Consider the following 22120-nt stretch of genomic DNA (forward strand, 5'->3'; position numbering starts at 1 on the left):
ATAAGGCTTAACGGGGTATATTTATCTTAAAAAGATTTAAGAACTTAATTATAAACGTTGTTTAGCGGGTAATTTGGTTAAACACCGATTTGCCTCTTTCTATCATCATTGTTTTGACATTCGGAAGAAGAAGACAGAGCATTGCTTAACTAGTCATCCACGAAACAGCATTTATAAGTAAATCCGTTTAATGTTATAATTAAATATATAAACTAATATCATATGATAATTAACTATATTATTTTATGTTCTATTGCTGTATGGTAATTTGCATTTCTCAAAACTTGCATCATATCCATTTTAACGTTTAGTCGCATTTCTTCAGGTATTGATTTAAAATGTGGGAGTAGTGACAAAAGAAATAATTTATCCGGGTCTTCTAGTTCACTTCTGACCTGTGAATCAACGTTTGCGAATGCGAATTCATCGATAACGTTCGATTTATTTAATATATTATGTTTCTGTGGCATATCTATGGATGTATCTTCATTTAGTTGATAATCATCGTTGTTGTCGTTGTCATTGTCTTCTTCTGAACTTTCTTTGGTAAGTTTTAATTTTTTTTTAGGTCTCCATGCTCGTCTTTTGTTTCTTCCGTCGTCGGATTCACTTGAAGCCGTTTCTGGTTGTTCTATTCGTTTTTTTAAAAGGAATTGTAATTGTTTACTGTATAAATAAGGCCTTCTCGTTCTATTAGGATGACTGACGTACTTTTGAAAGCAATCCCTGATACTCTTCCATTTCTTCTGAAGTTGAAGTTCTGCAATTGATAAATTTATATTAGGTTTGTAAGAATAATAAAATATTATTACATCAGCGAGATGATTTACCTATCTTTCTGGACTTAATTAAAAATAGGTACTTATTATATATATATAGTACGTTCACGATATTTGTGGCTTATAGTTCGAAAATTAACAATTCTTATTAGTATCGATATTCAATACTTGATTAAATAAGTTATTTATATTCAAACAAAGTTTTAGTTGTTTACCATATAATTGACAACGTCAACATATTCTATACTAATAAAAATTTTAGAAATTTTAATTTATGTTTTCTAAGATCTTATCTGTCGGCGAATAGCTGCCTATTTTGTTTGCATATAAAGCTTATTTTGCAAAAATACAATACGATTATGCAATATGCTGTATTACCTAGTTCTCTCATCTCGCTCTTTGTAACCTTCACATCGCTCGTCATTAGTTCGTTAACGACCTCCGTCCATAGTTTGTGTCTTAAGTTTTTCGTTCTGTATTCTACATTCTCGAAATCCCATATACCCGGGCGTTTTTTTACCTCTTCGATGAGACGCTCTGGGTCATATTCAAACTGCACAGTGGTCATAGTGACCTCAGAGAAACGACGTATTTGGGCGTGCGAACGCGGGCTGTCTACACGAGCAGCGTGCGCCGGGCGACTGACGCGCGGCGGGGGAACGCGCAGTGTGTTTCAAAATGGCGTCTGTGTACTGCTAGGTTAACCAACACTTGCGAATCAGAACAGGACAGCATTGCTCTTAACATATATATCTAGTAGTATTATTTAATATTAATATATATGATAATTTTAGCCATAACATAAATAACAGCACATAGATAAAGTAATCGGTAACTCATGCTGTTGTTGTTGTTGCATGCTAAATTAATTATTTTTAATTCGTGTCAATATGTAGTTTGCGTACTTTCTCGAAATACGATGAAATGATAAACCATTGGGTGACGTTTCCATTTCCCAATAATTCCATAATTTATTCCATATGAAGCAATATAAATGACAAAACCAGACAGTTTCGAATATTTCAATGCAAGAGAGAAAGGGTGCACACACACGCTTACGCACGCAATATGCAAGTCTGAATATGTGATAAAAAACTAAACATAGATTGGGTTCAGCTTTAAAAAATAGCATTGATTTTTGCATAAGTTTTCATCTTCATAATTACATCAATTTATAAACGGTTTCAATTATCAAGAATGACAACAACAACAATGAGAAGAACAATATATTCTAATTGTAATACGTTTTTATATAATTATTCACATACTTTTAAAAAAATCGATCTTTGATCCTCTTTGAAAAGGCTATTCTAATATAAATGAGCTAACATGATCTTGTTATAAATAATATATAAATAAAGTATATATATTTTTTGTCCTGGGAACGTTAATATGTGTGGACATACTATCCTAGTGGTTTCGTATCTATCGAGCGACGCGGCGTGACCCCGGCGGCGGGGGGAACGAGCGGATTCGCGGCGGTCGACCGCATCAAACGCTGCCGTTGTTTCGAATAAAAACGCTACATTTATCTCCAAAAATATATTACATTTTACATTAATCTCTTGTTAGAAGGGATTTCTTTTTTCGGTCTATTAATTAAAATCATCTTAGAACAAATATTTTCCACGTTTTCATAACTATTAAAGGATATGTAAATTCGTCACCGTAAAAAGTTTTAATTGTAAGAATAATATATTCATACGTAATTAACTTTGATGATGATGATGTCTTCCTGAATAATTGTGAACACGCACGGCGCCTATTCTCAACTGAAAATCCCCACCTGCGCAGTAAATATTGGTGCACAAGTTTGTTCACAAACACAGTTAACCTGTGTCGTAATCCTATAGTTAGTAATTAGTATATATATATTGGTTGTTTTTTGCGGCCCAAGAGTGTGATAATTAACTTATAATGGATTTAAATCCAAAACCTAGCCACTTAAACAACAAGATAGACATTATTAACTTTAGTAATTAATGATTGAACACTTAAATATCTAGTAGGCATTTTAATTTTCAACAAGATGTATTTATAAAACTCGAAGTCTTGATACCCTTATTTGGAGTACTTTGTTGTCATTAACGAAGCTGATAAACCAGTAGTTAATTCAGCGCTTCATTTTCTCATTGACTCTCGTCTAAATACGAATAGGTTCTTACTGATTAACTCGATCGAATCGGACTTACTTTTAATGAATTCGATTGCAATAAATGATTTTGACTTCAATGCGTTTTATGACGTATTCGATCAGTTAATGTAAATAAATAATTATATATAATTTTCCAATAGAGGGAGAGCCTATGCCTAGGTATAGGGATTGTGGATAATAAATAAATAGATTTTTCACATTGAACGGTATACGGTAACGTTAAATGAGAATGAAAACTATATTATATATATTAAATAACAAACTTCAAGACATATAAGTAATATCTTCGTCGTTGCCGAGTCGTTACGATCCAGTGGTTTGAATGAATGGCTCTTAAACAAAGATTGGAATTTCAAATTCGAACAAGCACCATTCGAAAAATTAAGGCACGAGAATTGTCCTAATTTTTGTTTATAATTCTAATAGAGTTTGTTGGTGTATAAGCAGTAAAGGATTCATTTTGTTAATTTTTAATTTTGTTACATGTGTATCCATCAACCCACTTTGAGATAATGCGGTGGTGTAAGTACCTTCTCCTTAAGAGGAGAAGTAGTCTTTACACGGTTATTTACACACTAATTACTTTACAAAAATATTACCAATGTACATAAACAAGTCTGGAAATAAAAGTATTTCGTGAAGTGATTCGTGGAGTACGATAACACTTATCAGCGATTTATTTTCGGTAAAAGTTTTATTTATTATGCTCTTGATAAAGTAGGTTATTAATGAAGTGACACACGATTCATTGAGTCACCTAACGATATATATTTTTTTTAATGTATCCGACATATTTCCGTGGTTATTAATATAATACTAACAGCTGCTATTCTTCGCGTTCGTTTTTTAAATCATTAAAATAAAGAGTTCATTTGTACTCTGTGGTAGGTGGTAAGCCTGTCTGAGTAGCTATTACCTTATCTGATAATCTATTACCAAACAGCAATACCTACTTGTATTTTTTTTGTGTTCCGGTTTGAAGGGTGAGTGAGTCAGTGTAACTAGAGGCACAATCGGCAAAACATCTTAGTCTAAAGTTCGCGGCGCATAGGCGATGTAGTAGTGATCACTTACCTTCTGGTTGTCTATCTACTAGTATGTCAAAAAAAATATTAAACAAATAATGTAGGTACGCGCAAATTTGTTATAAGATGTCCATTGCCGTTGTATGTAGCTCCGTTTAGATTGGATATCGTGACCTAAATTAGTTAGGTAGGATGGTTAGGAGGATATCATCTTATTTATCATGCATATCTTGCATATTAATTTATAACATGAATATTTTGAAAGAAACAATATTCGAATAAGGTACGTTTTTAAATATTTTTGGTGAAATTTTGCACCGAATTTCGATATTACTCATCATGCTTAACCTTCCTAGTGAATTACTCTGTCCATTCCGTAAAAACCGTATAAAAATCAGTTTGGTGGTTTAATCGCGTATAGACGCAGCAAGAGAGAGGGCTTTATTTTATAATACGTATTGATATCAAACAACCTTAGAAAGCAATGTGTTGTTAGTGTAATTCCGTTGTGGTTCCGGTGGCGTAGGATAAAGTCATCTCATTTAAATGTTTGCGTCATGTATTAAGAGCAGACTGAGGGTTATAGCCTCATAAACATCCGTAACTTGGTTGGTAACTTTTAAGACCCTGCCCGACATTACGTACTTCAGAAAATACACAGATTATCACTTGAGATGTATTTAATTATTATATTCGATAATAATAATATTCTTATAGAGGTAGGCCCAGTGGTTAGAACGCGTGCATCTTAACCGATGATTTCGGGTTCAAACCCAGGCAGGCACCACTGAAATTTCATGTGCTTAATTTGTGTTTATAATTCATCTCGTGCTCGGCGGTGAAGGAAAACATCGTGAGGAAACCTGCATGTGTCTAATTTCAACGAAATTCAGCCACATGTGTATTCCGCCAACCCGCATTGGAGCAGCGTGGTGGAATATGCTCCAACATTCTCCTCAAAGGGAGAGGAGGCCTTTATCCCAGCAGTGGGACATTTACGGGCTGCTTATGTATGTATAGAGGTATTGCGAGGGATATGAAATATATATGATTTTTAATAATCTACTAAATCATAATTTTAATCAAAAGTATATTCGATTGTTTTGATTCGTATTAGTCGATTGGTTTTTATCGTACCTACTAATTGTTATGATAATGATCGTTGACGTTATTATTTCATTGTTTAATTACCGGTTATTAACGATAAATGTATCATTCGTAACTAGTTACCAAAAAGGTTTTAATAATAATCATTATCGTTTTATAAATTTATATATAATTGTCCTGATTAAATTATTGGGTCACTAACGTTTAATAATTTCATATATCATTTAATTATAATTTAATTAATTACTTATTTTATATTGCCATTAAAGGTGAATAAAATGTAAATAGTATGCTTTGGTATACAATATATTTTATCCAATATATATATAATATTGCTTAAACATTATTAAAACATAACAAGCCTGTGTTATTGAATCCAATGGTGACAGGAATTCTGGTACATTCTCGGCCAAAGAATCGGAATTGCTATTCAACGGCTAAATGCTGCTAGCATTCTTGTCACCATTCTTCGCGGTCATGATTTTGTACCGAAGCTATTTTTATTGTTGTTGTATGTATAAATATTCCTTATGTAATTATGTTAATTTTATATACATACATTACTAGCTGAACCTGCGGCTTTTTATAAAATACAAACTGCCAACACTCATTTTACCCCATTAGGGTAAAGTTTCGTAAAATCCGTTCTTAGCGGATGTCTACACTATAAGGAACCTATCTGCCAAATTTCAAGTTTGTAGGTGCTATAATTTCTGAGATTTCGTGATTTATCAGTGAGTGGTATTTCGCTTTTATAGGTATATATTTAAGTTAAAACTAGCAAATATAGTTTGCTATCCATATATTTTTTTTTATTTTTTGTCTTGACATTAAGTTATATTAAATCAAATAGCTTTATTTAGTATATTTCAATAAAAAAAAATGTATGTATCTGTTAATACAATGGTATTGTATATTATAAATTATAATGTATATTTTTGAGACATTCTTGTTAACAGATTAAAAGTTATTTTTATGTTTTAAACAGAATAAAGAAGACAATAATTTCTCAGACGCCTTCGAAATGAATTTGAAAAGTAAATTAACGAAATTAGGTTTGTTTAAATAATATGTTAGAAAGTTGGCCGAATTTAACCATTTTCATATCTTGTATTGCGAAAAATTTGAAACGGTGCTTTTTCTATTCAATTCAAGGTTTCGATATAACCTTGCCTGTTCGGTAAACACAATTAACGAATGTATTTTATGGTGTTTTATAAGCGTTTACTGAGATCCGAGTGACAGGAAGGCGTTGCCCTTTTAGACAGAAATAGCAGCAACGCTGGCAAATTTCAAATGATGACACTTGGGATTAAATACGTAACATTATAGCTCACTGTGTGTGTTTTGAAATGTCTAACAATATTTATAATTGATATTCATACCATCCATACTAATATTAAAATGCGAAAGTAGCTCCGTCTGCCAAACCAATGAACCTAATTTGATGACGATTTTATGCGTAACGCCTGACGACGACCGATCCTTGAAACGCGAACGAAACCGCGGGCAACAACGCACTATTACACAATAAATTAGAGATTTTTTTCCCTTAAACGATGTAGTGTCATTAATGTTGTAATATATTAAAATTATATTATTTAACAGTTACCTAAAATACGACGATTATAATTATAGTTATATAGAAATGTAAATAAATTTCCTTGGCAACGTCGGTTATCAAGGGATGCTTTATACGATCTATTTGTCCGATGGCTGTATTTTAAATCATTCGGTAGTAAGCTATAGGTACTAATAAAAACCATTCCAAGTATATCACTACTAAATAGTAAAACAAAATATAACTAAGTGTTACTTTTATAGTAATTATTTATTCAATTTAAAAATCATAGCATAGTCGTAAGTGAAAATTAACCGTTAACTAAAATCAACGTTAACATAATTATATAACGAAAGTTAGTCCAATTATTCTTTGATTTATGGCCTATACGATCTTATTATATAACTTCTGTAATACAAAGTATAACCCGTTACTGAATATTAATTCCACGCAATATATTTGACCATGAACTTACCGTCGAATAGAGACGTAAGTGTTCATTGAAGCGGAGCATTTTTTGCCTTTGTAATATCATACATTTTTTATTACGGAGTACACCTCGAGAAATATAAGACTCGGAAATATTTAAAGATGAGATCGAATCGTGAACCTTAAGCTCGGGTAGATCTCGTTTTTAAATCCAAGCTAATCTATATTTTCGTATACTTAATTTGTATATATATATACATATACGCATATTGACACATTGAAGCCGCATGGAGTAAATTCTAAGGATTGGAACAGGGGACGAGGTTTATTGTGTAGTAATGGAAAGTTTTATTATTATATATAACAATCAAAATATTCTTTATTAAAGTAGGCTCTTAGAAGCACTTTTGAATCGTCATGTCATTACTGTTGAATTAAATTTAAAGCTAACATCGGTTCGGAAAGAAGATTCTACCGAGAAGAACGTGCAAGAAACTCAGATGTTACTCTTATCCACGATTTTAATTACAGAGTATGTCAGTAAAATATTTTTTTTGTTTCTTCATGCCTAGAAGTCAATACATATTAAGCCCACGCTTTTTTAAATCTTTAATATAATCTTGTATTGAGTAATATGCCTTATTTATCAATGTTTTTTTTTAATGTGTTTTTAATTATTTTAATAGGCCAAGTTATATTTCTATTATTGTTCATTATACACATGATTATTTGAATTTATTATGTAATTATAAAACTAGGTCGCTTTTGAGTTATACAATGTTTTACGTTAAATATTCGGCCACACCTCCGTCTCGTCTGTCGCATGTGAAGTGATAATATATCAAACTAAATGGACAGTCTTCGATGTTCTGCGTTAATGCAATAACGTCCTCCTTTCGCTGTTACCACATCAATAATTTATAGAAAGTGTCATTATATATGTAGGTATTGTTAGTTATTGCCTTCAGCTCAAACCGCATTAAATTGCAGACATACCTCAGTATCTAAGCAATGATTTCTCATATTATTATTATTTATTTATTTATAGGATTAAAATGTTTGGATCAAAAACAATTTCAACGACATAATTAAAAAAAATATTTTTTTAAATTATTTGTATCGTTTCCTAGTCGTAACTTTTTTGTTATACAATTTATGTGTCCCTAGTTTGAGCCATAAAGCCGAAATTGCTATATAAGCCAATGATGTTGTTTTATCGTTAAAACCGTCACTGCCACCTTTATTCCTGTAGCAAAAAGAGTGCATTGTGATAGTGGACCGTTTTGTAGGTCGGTATAAAGATCAGTGGGCGGGGTGAACGACCGAGATGTCACGGTCCCATGTTATATGTGGAATGAATGGTGTGAGTTAACATAGCCTTGCTATGAATTTATTTTAGCACGTTCCTTGTTTAAAAATAATTTTTAGAACGGTTTATAGGATTTTAGTATAAAATGTTTTTGTTAAATGAATAAATATCTAAATATTTATATAAATATATAAATAAAAATCAAAATTTTGAATGTATGTACAGTATTTATTGTCCAATATGAATGTTATTGTACTCGTGCGTAATGAGAAAATAAAAGTATAGGTATATATAAATATGCGTATTTATGTCATAGTATCTGGACGGTAATACATTATAGGCACTGGTAATAGACAATAATAATAGTTTTTTTATTTTTATTTTAAATAAATACTTTTTAAATTATATTATAAATACCTGTGATTGCGGATTTGCCGGCGTTTCATTTGAATATACATGTCTGTCTATATGTTAACGTAATTTCTGTGATATATTATGAATACATGCTTATAGTCTACCAGATTGAGTGACGTTTATGGGGACTCAGCTTCATAACCGGGACTTTTAGCGTGAAGTTGTATACAAGTAAACGTCTTTAAGGAGCAGGCTATTTAACCTTAAAATATTATGCAACTAAAGTAATTATAATACAGTTTTCACTTTTTAAGTGTTAACTAGCTACGCTCCGCAGTTTTGACTGCGTTTAATTTGAATTATATATTCCTATCAAAACTAATATTATTCATGCGAAAGTGCGTTTGTTTGTTTCGCTTTTTACGTAAACCGATCATGACATACTTGTTGTCAGGGGTACATAAAAGAGCCCCATCCCTCGTCACTCGCGACTAGTTTTTTAAAAGCCAAGCCAAGCGTAACAATTTCATTTTAAATAAATCCAATAACTTGTGACAGCCCCGACCTGACATTTGAACCCAAGACAACGTAATATGCAGTCTTATGATCTAACCACTATACTTACTTGGAAGTTGTATATAATATAGATATATTATATAGTATAAATAACACATAAATTGGACAAGGTACGATGACTGTATAGTGGAATGTATGTGAATTATAAGGACGTTTGTTTGGTTTATTATTTAATCTTCGTTTTATTCGTGTCACGCTGATAATAATTTACTGTCAGACATTTGGGTCACCAAAGTATAGTAAGATACTCATTATTATTGACTGTATATTAAGAGTTATGTAATAGGTATACATAATTTCTTAAGATTCCAGAAAAAAACATGTTTGGGTCCATTTAGTAGACAAACACAAATAAATATTTCCATGGCTTAATAACTCCAAGCGACTCTCGCAAATATAATTTAATTTTGGAAGAAACCTCTGTGTCTAATGTATATTTTCTCTAGCCTTAAATTTTCGTTTTAAAGAGAGTGCTGTATTCCTCAATCTTCAACGCCTCAGAACCTCAGTAAACACCACAATGTATACGTTTTTTTAGTTTTGATAAACCTGTCACGCACGTCTCATTTAACTTGAATTTATATTCGTTAGTTTATTTATTTATTTAGACGATTTTATTGTACTTTTTTTTATTAACGAAGGCTGAATTATATCCGCTTTCTGGTATCCTATGGAGTCGGTTCATTTCCAATGACAGTGAATTTTTATAACCATGGTAACCATGACTTGATTGTATACCAGGATTGGCTTCAAACAAAGAAACTCCGCTACAGCCAAGCTTGACCGACACGAAATTATGTAAAAGATTTTTTAAGCTTTTTTTTTCAACTAATGTCGCTGGCCTGTCTTATTGAATTACTGTAAATTGCTCTATATCAAACCGAGTAGGTTTAATGTTAAACACATAAAAAAAACCGTTCTATTTGTACAATATCCAATAACAGTTTATACAAAAGAAAAGATTTACGTGCTCTAGCGATTATTGGACCATCTCAGATCGTATAACAATGAGTAAAACGAAATCATTACGGTGAACAAATGCCAGAACTACTTTGTTTTAAATCTAAGGGGAATATTAATGGTATGTTCGTACCTTTAGACATTGAATTGAGGCAATATAATTGGTTGAAATATTGTGTAAATAATCTATAAACATCACGCAACATGTTCGCGAAAAAATAAGCGTTATCAAGTTCAATATCAAGCACTTACCTATCGGATCTATGAAAGTAGAATTGAAGTGGACATCAATAGTTATATATAAATATAGATAATATAATCGAGATCATATGTTTATGTTTGAAGTGCATCATATATTCGCGTGGAATATGGATATCAAAGGATTTTTTTTTACCTTTACTAATTCTTCGATTGGAATATGTATCGGTTACACTTGCGTGAAATTGTAATCACGTTTTCTGAATCGTTTCGTTTATCGTTACGTTGTAAGTGTATATTATATTTAAAATGACACGGAGCGAATCGATTCAGCCCAGTCCAAAGTAGTCAGTGGGAGCCCGTTATTCCGAGAAGAAAAACAATGTAGGTACCATTAGTAAACGTCAACATACTTTTGTAGAATTGTCTTGCTTACATTCGGTTTTCAATATCCACTTATCTCTACTACAATAATAGTATAATTATTTTTTTAAATATAATTAATTACTTAATAATTAAATATTTTCTCGTTCTAATTAATTGTGAAACAAGTTAATAAAAAATATAAATACGTGATAATAGTTGAAGTTATTTAAAAAACTTGTCATAAATGTTTAAGATAAACATTTTGGATTTATATGTGACTTATGTTGTACACATCACGTGTCTATTTCTTGCTCTAATTAGATCAATATGAACATAAACATATAATATATTTCTTCTTGGGTATTTGAATATTGAACTCATTTTTTAATGAGTACACAGGATAGAACAAAAGAAAAAAAAATAGTTTAAGTAACTACTGTAGATAGACTACCTATCTATACAGACCTTTCAGCCTACCTAAGTTATTACGTGTTTGTTATATGCCAATCAGATGAAAGGCGTGACGGCGTGAGTATTGGATAGTGATATAATTTTCAAGATTTATTAATAACAAAAACCTTGCCATAGTGAAAAAAAAAATGTATGCCACCGGTGTCAATCATTCAATGACAACATGCGAAAACCGAATGTTATCTTCAATCTAAATAAGTAATAAATAAATATATCCGAGCATAACACGGTTAAGGTCCAACAAGTAACCGAAACACAGCCGTGAAACCTCTATTCGGAACTCATGCGTACGCATTGTCGTAAACGCATTATCCATGACGGCATAACAAAGAATATATCGAAATTAGAACGCGTGCCAAAACTATTGTAATTATACTTGCGTAATCGACAAATTGGATAGAGCCTGTACGTTTCGGCAGTTTTTTTTTTTGGTATTTCTAATATTATGAATGCGAAACTTTTGTTTGGATCATTAATTAACGGCTGGACGGATTTTAACAAAACTTGGCATAGAAGTTGACTTCCATCAACTTGTTGACGTTATACCATCAAGCTTCAGCGTCCATGAGGATTTATCGTTCGTGTATCTTTACTAATATTATATAGCTGAAGAGTTTGTTTTGTGATTATAACCTCAAAAGTAACATGGCCGATTTCAAAACTTTCTGATAGTCCATTTACTGAGGAAGGAATATACTATCGCAATACGACCAAAAAAGGGGAGGGGGAAATTACATCTTTTGAGAGCTTCCTTTGCGTGCGCTGCATAAAAGTAGGTATAAGCAGCTAGTAAGTTAAAACCGTACTATTTACTTGGTGGTAGGGCTTTGTTCAAGCACGTCTGGGTAGGCACCACCCACTTAACAGATATTCTACCGCCAAACAGCAATATCTACTAGGTATTGTTGTCTTTCGGTTTGAAGGCTAAGTGAGCTAGTGTAACTACAGACACAACTTAGTTCCCCAGGTTGGTGGCGCATTGGTGATGTTAGGAATAGTTATTATTTCATACAGCACAATTGTCTATGCTCGTCTGGCTACCTATAACATAAAATAAGGAACACATGGTTATGAAAATTAGCCCTCTGAGGCGATTTTCGCATGTAAAACAGAAATAACCGTGAATCTACTATTTAAGTAATTGGACCGCGCAATACCTACATATTGACATTCCTAGCCTAAACTATTCGTATCGCAAAGTGTAGCCTTAAAAGCTATTCCACCACTCGTGAAAAACTTATTTCTTAAGTTATTAAGGTAAAATATGTCCTATAGCTAGTAAGGACATACATTTAAATATAAACTTTACACTATAGATAGAGACGTGATGGTAGCGTGGTTAAAAGCATATATCATAACAGAAAGTTACGGGTTTAAATCAAACAAGTGCTATATTGAGATTTCAAGCTTGCAAGACGTCTTTCTAAGAGAAAAGGAGGCCATGCAATCTTATTATTTTCTTTACTACAGTGCGAATACCAGAACCAACGAGCAAATCATAACCGGGTGATATTGTTATATGTATATACAATTTTTCTAAACACCTAAAGATTGTAATAATTTCCTTTTAATGTGACTTTATTAAGTTAAGAACATGTCATGTATATTGTTTTAGGTTGTATTTTGTCAATTTGCGCCGAAATGGCCCAGTGGTTAGAACGCGTGAATCTTAACCGATGATTTCGGGTTCAAACCCAGGCGGGTACCACTGAAATTTCATGTGCTTAATTTGTGTTTATAATTCATCTCGTGCTCGGCGGTGAAGGAAACATCGTGAGGAAACCTGCTTGTGTCCAATTTCAACGAAATTCTGCCACATGTGTATTCCACCAACCCGCATTGGCGCAGCGTGGTGGAATATGCTCCAAACCTTCTCCTCAACGGGAGGCCTTTAGCTCAGCACTGGGAAATTTACAGGCTGCTAATGTTTGTTTATTTTATAGTTTTTGCCAAAAATATAATAGTGACAGTAAATGGTAACATAGGAAAGTTAACATGATTAACAATTAGAAAAAAAATATACATATAACACGCACTTTGAAAGTAACAAATACCATTTTGCATAATGTTCTGTAATATTTCTTATACTTACTTTTTTTTTTAAAGAAAGTCAAATGAATTTCCTTTTATAATGTAGCGACTCATTGTTGTGTAATCGCGCATTATAATATGTAAGATGTAAGAAATGAATAGCTTAATCATTAAATTTAAGAAATTAGCTGTTGCCGCGTCTTCGGTCGCGTTTTAGGGGCTGGTCATCACAGGCATAAAATAGATAAATGTTTGCTTTATGTCAATTTCTTCAAATGTATTTATATATTTATAAATTAGTATAGATAACGCGGCTTAGGTGATGATGAAGCTGAACGCTAGTTGTATTCATCAAAACATGTGATTCGATCCCTATTAACACCGTTCCACGTGTCATGGCACCCCTCGAACTAAACTTGGAATAATCGATAATAACATCGACCTTGATCCGTCCGACCGTAACGCTGGAATAATTGGCAAAGGGGGACACGATCTACGTACAATAGATAATAAATATTTTTATCACCATTTTTTAGACTTGAAAATTTAACATATAATTAAATATTTCAATATAAATCTATTTATTGACTTTGGAAAATCGCGTATCTAATTTTCATGATTATTTGGTGATATATTTAATATTGACTGCCTTGCTGGTCTAATAGCTCGTTTATCAGATCACAGTTCACGAGATTCAAATCCTAGATCGGTTCAATAAAAAGCAATTTTCCGTCAAGTCATTCTCAGTAACATCCCAAAGTTTGAAAGATGTTTATAGGGTATGGATCAGCACATAAAGCTGATGATAATACGCTTGAACTTTTCGGTCGTGTCGAATTGCCGTCTTATCGGATTATGGATATTGAGGGAATCTGAAGACTGTGCATCTGTGTTTGTGCAATTTAACAACTCGCCCGCCGTTGGGAAAATCGGGCGGAAGGACATCACGCATATGACAAGCACGCTTCTTCACTCGCCATTTGGAAGATATGGTACACAAAAATGGTACTCATTTGTCTAATATCTCAAATTTATATATTTACATATGTTTGTAAATGTTCGTTGATGATATCGACTCCCAAGTCTCGGATTATAAATAAAGAGCGAATGTAAAGTCCCGGTAGTGCGAAACCGAGATTCTGTATTCGATTTTGTTGCTTCACTTTTATGTTCCGTGCGCTTCATCTGCCTTTTGTTTTATATTTATAATATGTGTCTTAGACTATTCAACGTATGTTAACTTATTATTATGGTAGGTACTCCATAGATTATAGCAATGATACTATCCCGACTTACTGTGACGCTCTTATGTTAAAGTTTTTGTGTGTAATTGCTTAAAGAAATAAGGCCACCTATGTACTTCCTAAATCTTAATTAATAAATTAATGTGTATTTAACTTTGCTTTTATTATTTTTATCATACTCCTTAATAAAAGTTGTTTTTTTTATTGCTTGTATTTTTGTCAAGTTCACAGTAAAATAGTAATGTTATTCATATAGAAAGTACTTAGAGAAATTGAAGTTCTCTAAAATTATTTAAGAAGTGGCATGTGAGGCGCTTGGCTAGTGTTATGTAAACTTCTGTCATAAATTAACCATTAAAATTAATGCAATTAAACGAATACAAAGACACGGCCTCTCAATTAAAACATCAAATGGTAATTTATTTACTAGGGGTTGTTTACACTGCGGGGTGCCGCCCCTGGTACTTGTCTTGCGGCGAAATGTTGCTTACCCAGACGTAGGGTCATATTTATCCATAGATACAGCATGAACTAGAATAATGAAGTTACTATGAAATGTATAGACTATTTCAAGGCATCAAATAAAAATAAAATTCTTTTTACAATTACCCAGTTATCATTTTTATTGTCAAAGAAAAAAATGGTATATAGTTATTTTTTTTCTATTAAGGATAGAAATAAATCTATACAAATTTTTCTATCCTTAATAGAAAAAATAATAATTATATGCCTTTTTTTTGTTTGTCAGTTGATTGTAGACGATGTGTTAATTGTAGTAGGTATGTGGTATTTGATATTCTGATGCGTATTAATTTAAAGTTTCATTAAAATACATTCAGTAGTTTTTGCGTGAAAGAGTAACAATCATCGATACATACAAACTATCGCCTTTATAATATTAGTAAGGATGTACCTAACATACCAAACAAATGTTGGATAATAAACTTTTAAATTTACTTTATTAAACATGTAACGGATACAATCATCGCTGAGTAATATTTATAGTGATTAATTAAATATTAGTAAAATGAGATACATGTTTTATGATGATGTATAATGTACAGGTGTATTATTCTTAATTATATTATGTCGGTATGTTCTATGTTGACGTGTTTAACGCTTTTTGCAATCATGGGTTCCGGTCTGCTGATCCATAACTGTTACTTATCTTAGTATCTCTTATTATCAGCTATGGGATCCAGCATCGCTATATTATTTAGTTAAATCCATGAGAAAAGTTTTTAATATTATATTTATGTTAATGTCAGAAATACTTATGAATAAATGTGTTTAATTTGTATTATGTGTTGTAATTAATCTCGTTCTCTGTGATGATGGAAAACATTGGAATGAAACCTACATGATCCAAACCTCCTTAATAGAAACTTAAAGAGAAGGTCTGTCTGTTTTTTTTTCTACTTTAGTGTTATCCAAAGAAGTCGCACATTCCAATAATTTAACCATTTTAACCGTTTAGTGTACCAGCTAGTAACTGTACTTGTACTTCAGAGTAATACAGGTTTTAAAACCCTATTGCATATTGAGGACCAGTATTACGTAACGAGATAGGAAACAAAATGTGATTGTATATTGCATAATGATTAACGGATAGCTACGATCGTATTTCTCGAGGGTTTACATTGATTTTGTGACATTTCAGTTAATAAAAAATGATCGAAATAAACGAATAAGTAGTTTTAACTGATAATGATAAATAGATGACGATTTAAACAATCGAATGAAATGAATAGTAAATAAAACTACAGTACAATGTTATTATTTCCATTGTTTCATTGTGAGAAGCGATTTAAAAAAAAAGCGATGACGTAACAGTTCAATATCAATGGCCGATGATCTGATACTATTAAAAACGAATACAAAGATCATCGAAACTTGACTGGTTTCTCGCATGTAGAAAGCGTATTTACATTGCAATCGCCCATACCGTTCGTCTTCAGAATCTGGTGAAACTCCATTGTTAGCCTTTTACGGTTCTTGATAACGGCCGTTGATTGGTCGGTACGGCGAGAAATATTGTTATGGCCTCAAGATTGGATCAATTTCCAAATTCATTCATGGTAATAGGATGTCAGGGACTCGTTAAAATTAAGTTGGTAAAGTAAGTTACATCTGTTTGAAAATACATAAGTAGGTAGGTACATATATTATGTGGTTGTGAAATAGAAAAATCCCCTTAAAATCGTTACTTCAAATGTTATATTATTTGTTGACTAGCTAGTCACAAACATAAAACATTTATATCATAAATACACTCAGTTAGTTAGTTTAACAATTATCGTCGTATTCAAACCAGTTTAAACCACTTTTAATCAAAAATAACGTTACTTATGAATTTCTACGTCCATTGTCAAAAATTACGTTCGGTTGTTTTTAGATTTATCACGTTCAGACGGATAGACGCGGGGGCGACTTTGTTTGTAATACGTAGTAAAAGTACAATAATGGTTCTACAATAACAAGATTACGTTAATGTTATCGTCTAAGTATTACCGATCCAAGTATAAGTACCTTGTATAATAAAATACTTTTATGAATATTGTTTCACTTTCTACTGATAGCGCTCTAAAATTGATTGTGCACAAGTTCCAAGTGTTACAAGATCTTCTTGGCTTCTGGTATCAATTTCTTTCAATGCATCGTCCATCGACCCCGTCTATTATTAATCCCGGCCTACCTTAGTTGAATCCAGTTTCAAAGCACGTCTAGGCGTCTAGACGAGGTATGGGTCTTCGAGAAAAAAAATACCACCTCGTGTATAAGTGCGTAACAAGTCTCGTTAAGATTTACAGAAATTCTAGAATGTTATTTCATTATATGTCGGTATTTGATACAATCAAACTCTGTGACAGGTTTGTCACCTAATCCGTATTGTGGTCGTTTTGTATTCACTGGATTGGAAGCTGTAATGAATCTCGTCTCTTAAAATTGCCTTGAAACATATTCGGCTTAAAACACAATAAAATATTTACCAAATTGTATCATCGTATAAGGGAATCATTTTTTCTGCTCCAGTTAAATGGCAATTAGATAAACATGTCGGTCGGACAATAAATGTGAAAGCATTTTTATGTTTTGTTAATGTTAAAACAGCGGAAGTACATTTTTTTGCGGTACGTTAAGCAAACTTCGTATAGAATGGACATACCGCTTTAATGATAGCAACTACTAGATAACAGCTAAGATAGTCCAGTGGATCTCAACCGAAGATCCTGAGGTCACGTTTGAAACGAAGTAAATAAACGAATGACGTCATAGGGCGTCATTCGTTTATTAGTAATTAAAAGTTTGAACTTTAAAAACCAGAAAAAATACTTTAACTTCGCTTCATGTATTTTAAAGATCTCATTTACCTAGTAATTTTGTCATAGCAATAGTCAAAATAAGACAGATGTCTCGAATGCTCGCGCCGAAAATTTCGATCTATGTGGTGATGCGATCTCCTAGAACAGATTTTATCAGCGATTATATAGTTTAGGGAGAGTAGTAAAGTAATACACAAAACACTAAGAAAAAGATGTCAGTGCACGAAGTTTTTAATCTTAAGACAAGGTTTACCGACAGTTTTTGAAATGAAGAGCAAATCTGATTTAAAACTCATAGGTCGCCTGTTGCGTCTTTACTTGCCAATTAATCGAAGTAGTTCGGACTATTAAGATTAAGATTAAAGTAAAATTAGTTAATCTTAAATTGTTAACCGTGTAAGTGATCAACGTATATGAAAGGTCTCTAAAGCGTCAATATTTACACGATCTGTTTTAGCAGCAGCGACCGAACTATTAGGTTAGGCGAGGAACGATTTATGTTCGAAGACGTGTTATTACATGCAAGCGTACGGTAAAGTAGGTTCTTTGATTAAAAATAGTTTGCTTGGATTGATCGGTGCGTTCACACATGTTTTCGGCACGTTTACAAAACAAAACGCAACAACGTAGACTTTGTAAGAACAAATTTCATCTAAAATATGGTTACGTATTTTTAATTTATATAGTGACATAGTGTTAAGGTATCTACGTACATGCCTTTACGCTATACACGTACACATGATTGCTGTCTATATACCTATAAATGATTAATAATAATTATATAGTTATACCATACATATAGTTATATAATGCAGTACGATTATTTACATAGGTGTGTAATTTAATGTATGTAATAGAGTAACTATTTAATTCCTTGCCTGTTTCTTCTCTGTATCATCAACATTCCGAACTGACTTCGCTACTTAAAATTAAAATATTAGAATGTCGAATCAAAAATCTTTGTATTATAATATTTGAACTTTTTCTATCGTCATTTGTTCAATGTTTAAAGTATATTTGTTTGTCCACAGTTCAAACCAGCTAACAGAATTGCCCCGTGAGGTATGTATGATGCCGTTACAAGTTCTTCTTCTACCGGACAATCTCCTGACGAGTCTACCCAAGGAGATCGGCAAGATGACTTCTTTAGCGGAATTGGATGCGTCGAACAATAGACTTACACAAGTTCCAATGAACCTTGGAGATTGTGCTGGTCTTCGATGTTTAAACCTTAGTAATAACCAGCTCGGGTTGCTGCCATTACGTGAGTTCCTTATTATTTTTAAACACAAGTATAGATCTGTTCATATACGAGAGCGCGCCTTCACGATAAATTCGGTGTGCATTATAAGTACGAGTGGCGTTTTTGTTTACATTATGTCTTAGTATGTGACTTATATAGCAAAGATAGAAAAAAAAAATACATATTAGATTATATCTGTTAATAGCACGCCGATAATTTCAAGTGGAGGGGCGCGCCTTCGTGAGTGGACTGTTATTCAATTAATATATATCGTATGTAAATTAATTGTATAAAAGGACTGTTATGTAATGATAACTACAATAGTATGTGGAAGACTTGAGGAAAACATAATATTAATTTGTATGTTTTGAACTTTTTTTCTACTCTTCTTTCTAATTTCTACTACCAAGCAAAAGCAATCGGCTTCTTTCCGGCAACAAGTTAACCGTTAACCGGTTTGCTGTCTTTGTCTGTTAATGTATAGATAACAAAATTATTATTTAGAAATTAAAATAAAACAACAATTTATATAATAAATTCAGCCTTAGAAAAATTCCGCCTATTCGTACGCCAGGCGTTTAATGTTGAAAAGCAATTTCTTTCCAGAGGCGAATGTCAAATAAAAAAATGTAGCAGACAATATCTATACATACCTATACATTATATAAAATAATATCTAATAAATATATATATTTTTACATACAATAATAACAAATATTTATAAATTTATTTAAAATATTCGATTATTATCGGCTAAAATATGTATATAAAATGATAGCCTAAATACCTTCGTCAAGGCAGGTATTATATAGGCATTAGTCGTATCTAGCATTGTTAATGCATTGCAAACCATGAGATGAGAGTTGTAATACTCGTGTGCCCGTCATTACTGTGAACTCAATGTATTTACGACATTATGCATTTACGAAACATTTTGATTGTTACTGACAAAATTTTCAATAACTCATGAATTAAAGATACACACATAAATTTACTAGTTTTTTTACATTACATTAGCAACCTGTAAATTTCCCATAATAAGCTTATTATTAATCTCGCGCTCGATGGTGAAGGAAAACATCGTGAGTCTCTAATTTCAACGAAACTCTGCTTCATGTGTCCACCAACACGCATTGGAGCAGTGTTTTTGAATAAGCTCCAAACCTTCTTCTCAAAGGGAGAGGAGGCCTTAGCCCAGCAGTGGGAAATGTACAATCTGTTACTATGTTACTCAGCTCTTATATACATTTTCGTAACATTAGTTATATTATGTAAAATGTTAAAAATCGATTCATACAAATATTTCTTTTAATTTGTGTTATTATTTATAATCAATGTCGCATATAACCTTCTAACATTACACGGTCGTATTCTACGGTTAGATTCTTTTTTTTTTTTTTTTTTATTGCCCGGGAGGGCAAATGACTCTGCTCCACCTGATGGTAAGTGGTAGTAGAGTCCAAACGCGACGACGGCTAGTGCAGTTGGGAAAGGTGATCTGCTCTAGCCGCCCCCGCCTTGCCGGCCCGCAAGATGCCTCTTCACGCCTCGCTTGAAGGAACCCAGGTCATAAGAGGAGGGGAATACGTGCGCTGGTAAAGAATTCCATGTTTTGGAAGTGCGACAAAGAAAAGAGTTACCAAATTTCTTTGTACGCGATGGAATTGATGTCACAGTTAGGCGGTGACATCGAGAACCAGCACGCGTGGACTTGTGAAGGAAAGGGGAAGCAGGAATAAGGGAGAATAGTTCCTCTGAGCATTCGCCGTGACACATTCGATAGAAAGCGCTGAGTGCCGCTATCTCTCGACGCAATTGTAATGGCTCGAGGGTGTTGGTGACCTTTACATCGCCAATAATGCGAACCGCACGTCGCTGCAACCGATCCAAGGCCTCCAGTAGGTACTTAGCGGAGCCATCCCAGAGGTGCGAGCAATATTCAACGCAGGACCGTACCTGTGTTTTATACAGCAGGAGCAGTTGAGCAGGCGTGAAAAAACGCCGCACCTTGTTCAGGACTCCGAGTTTACGTGAGGCTGTTTTTATAACAGCCTCGATGTGATCCTTTGGATTGAGGTCGCACCGAACGTCGATTCCCAGTATGGCGACTTTGCTATGTATCTCCAGCGTGGTGCCACAGAGGGAAGGAGGAGGGGAAAATGGTGACTTTTTCGCTGTGAGAGCGCACACCTGTGTTTTCTTGGCGTTAAACTCAACAAGATTGTCAGAGCCCCATTTGGCGATGAGTCCTAACGTCCTATCGAGCTCAACAACAAGATCCCTCCGTCTCTCCTCAGTTTCCGCCCGTCCAGCCGCTGCGCGTCCGTGGTATCCCCCGTGCACTGTACTGTCATCTGCATAGCAATGTATGTTCCCGAGAGAGAGCATATCATTGATATGCAGAAGAAAGAGCGTGGGGGATATCACAGACCCCTGGGGGACTCCAGCATTCACTACATGGGATTTTGAAGCGCAACCATCAACTAGAACGCGAAGGCTGCGCTTGTGTAGGAAGCTAGCAATCCAGGTGCAGAGCTGAACCGGCAGACCGTATGCCGGCAGCTTGGAGAGAAGACTTCTGTGCCAGACTCTGTCGAAAGCCTTGGAGATATCGAGGCTGACGGCCAACGACTCCACGCTTATCGATAGCTTCACCCCAGAGGTGTGTTACGTACGCTAGAAGATCACCTGTGGACCGTTTTGGTCGAAACCCGTACTGACGATCATTAATTAGACAGTGATCTTCTAGGTAATGGATCAGTTGGTTGTTTAAGATCCGTTCCATCACCTTACAAAGAACTGAGGTGATAGCTATTGGCCGATAATTTGCCGGGTCAGATCGATCCCCTTTTTTGGGAACCGCTTGCACATTAGCTTCTCTCCAAGAATCCGGCACACATCCTGTAGAAAGAGACAGCTGGAACAGGCGCGTTAACACAGGAGACAGCTCCGCTGCACACTTCATCAGCACTATGGCTGGTATTCCATC

General features: G+C 33.6%; 2 protein-coding genes across 2 annotated transcripts in view; one reads left to right on the plus strand and one right to left on the minus strand.

Annotated features, from left to right (window-relative positions):
• The window catches only part of LOC125076892 (leucine-rich repeat and calponin homology domain-containing protein), a 58087-nt gene that overhangs the window by 22866 nt on the left and 13101 nt on the right, over window positions 1–22120 (plus strand). The window contains exon 3 of the mRNA XM_047688620.1: window positions 18920–19152. Coding sequence (XP_047544576.1) covers window positions 18920–19152 — 233 coding nt within the window. The remainder of the gene's footprint in view (window positions 1–18919; window positions 19153–22120) is intronic.
• LOC125076893 lies at window positions 2–1415 on the minus strand. Its single transcript, XM_047688622.1, has 2 exons — window positions 1158–1415; window positions 2–760 (listed from the first exon to the last, which is right to left on the minus strand). The coding sequence occupies exons 1-2, from the start codon at window positions 1345–1347 to the stop codon at window positions 234–236; spliced, it is 717 nt and encodes a 238-aa protein (XP_047544578.1). The 5' UTR covers window positions 1348–1415; the 3' UTR covers window positions 2–233.

Source organism: Vanessa atalanta, chromosome 3 (genome assembly GCF_905147765.1).
Source record: "Vanessa atalanta chromosome 3, ilVanAtal1.2, whole genome shotgun sequence".
Taxonomy (NCBI): Eukaryota; Metazoa; Arthropoda; class Insecta; order Lepidoptera; family Nymphalidae; genus Vanessa; species Vanessa atalanta.

What these genes read in the sequence shown, in the direction of transcription:
- LOC125076893 (XM_047688622.1), bottom strand. Translation starts at nt 1,347, where the DNA reads ATGACCACTGTGCAGTTTGAATATGACCCAGAGCGTCTCATCGAAGAG. An exon ending in GAGCGAGATGAGAGAACTAG is followed by an intron (nt 761 to 1,157) that starts GTAATACAGCAT and finishes TATCAATTGCAG; the next exon opens with AACTTCAACTTCAGAAGAAA.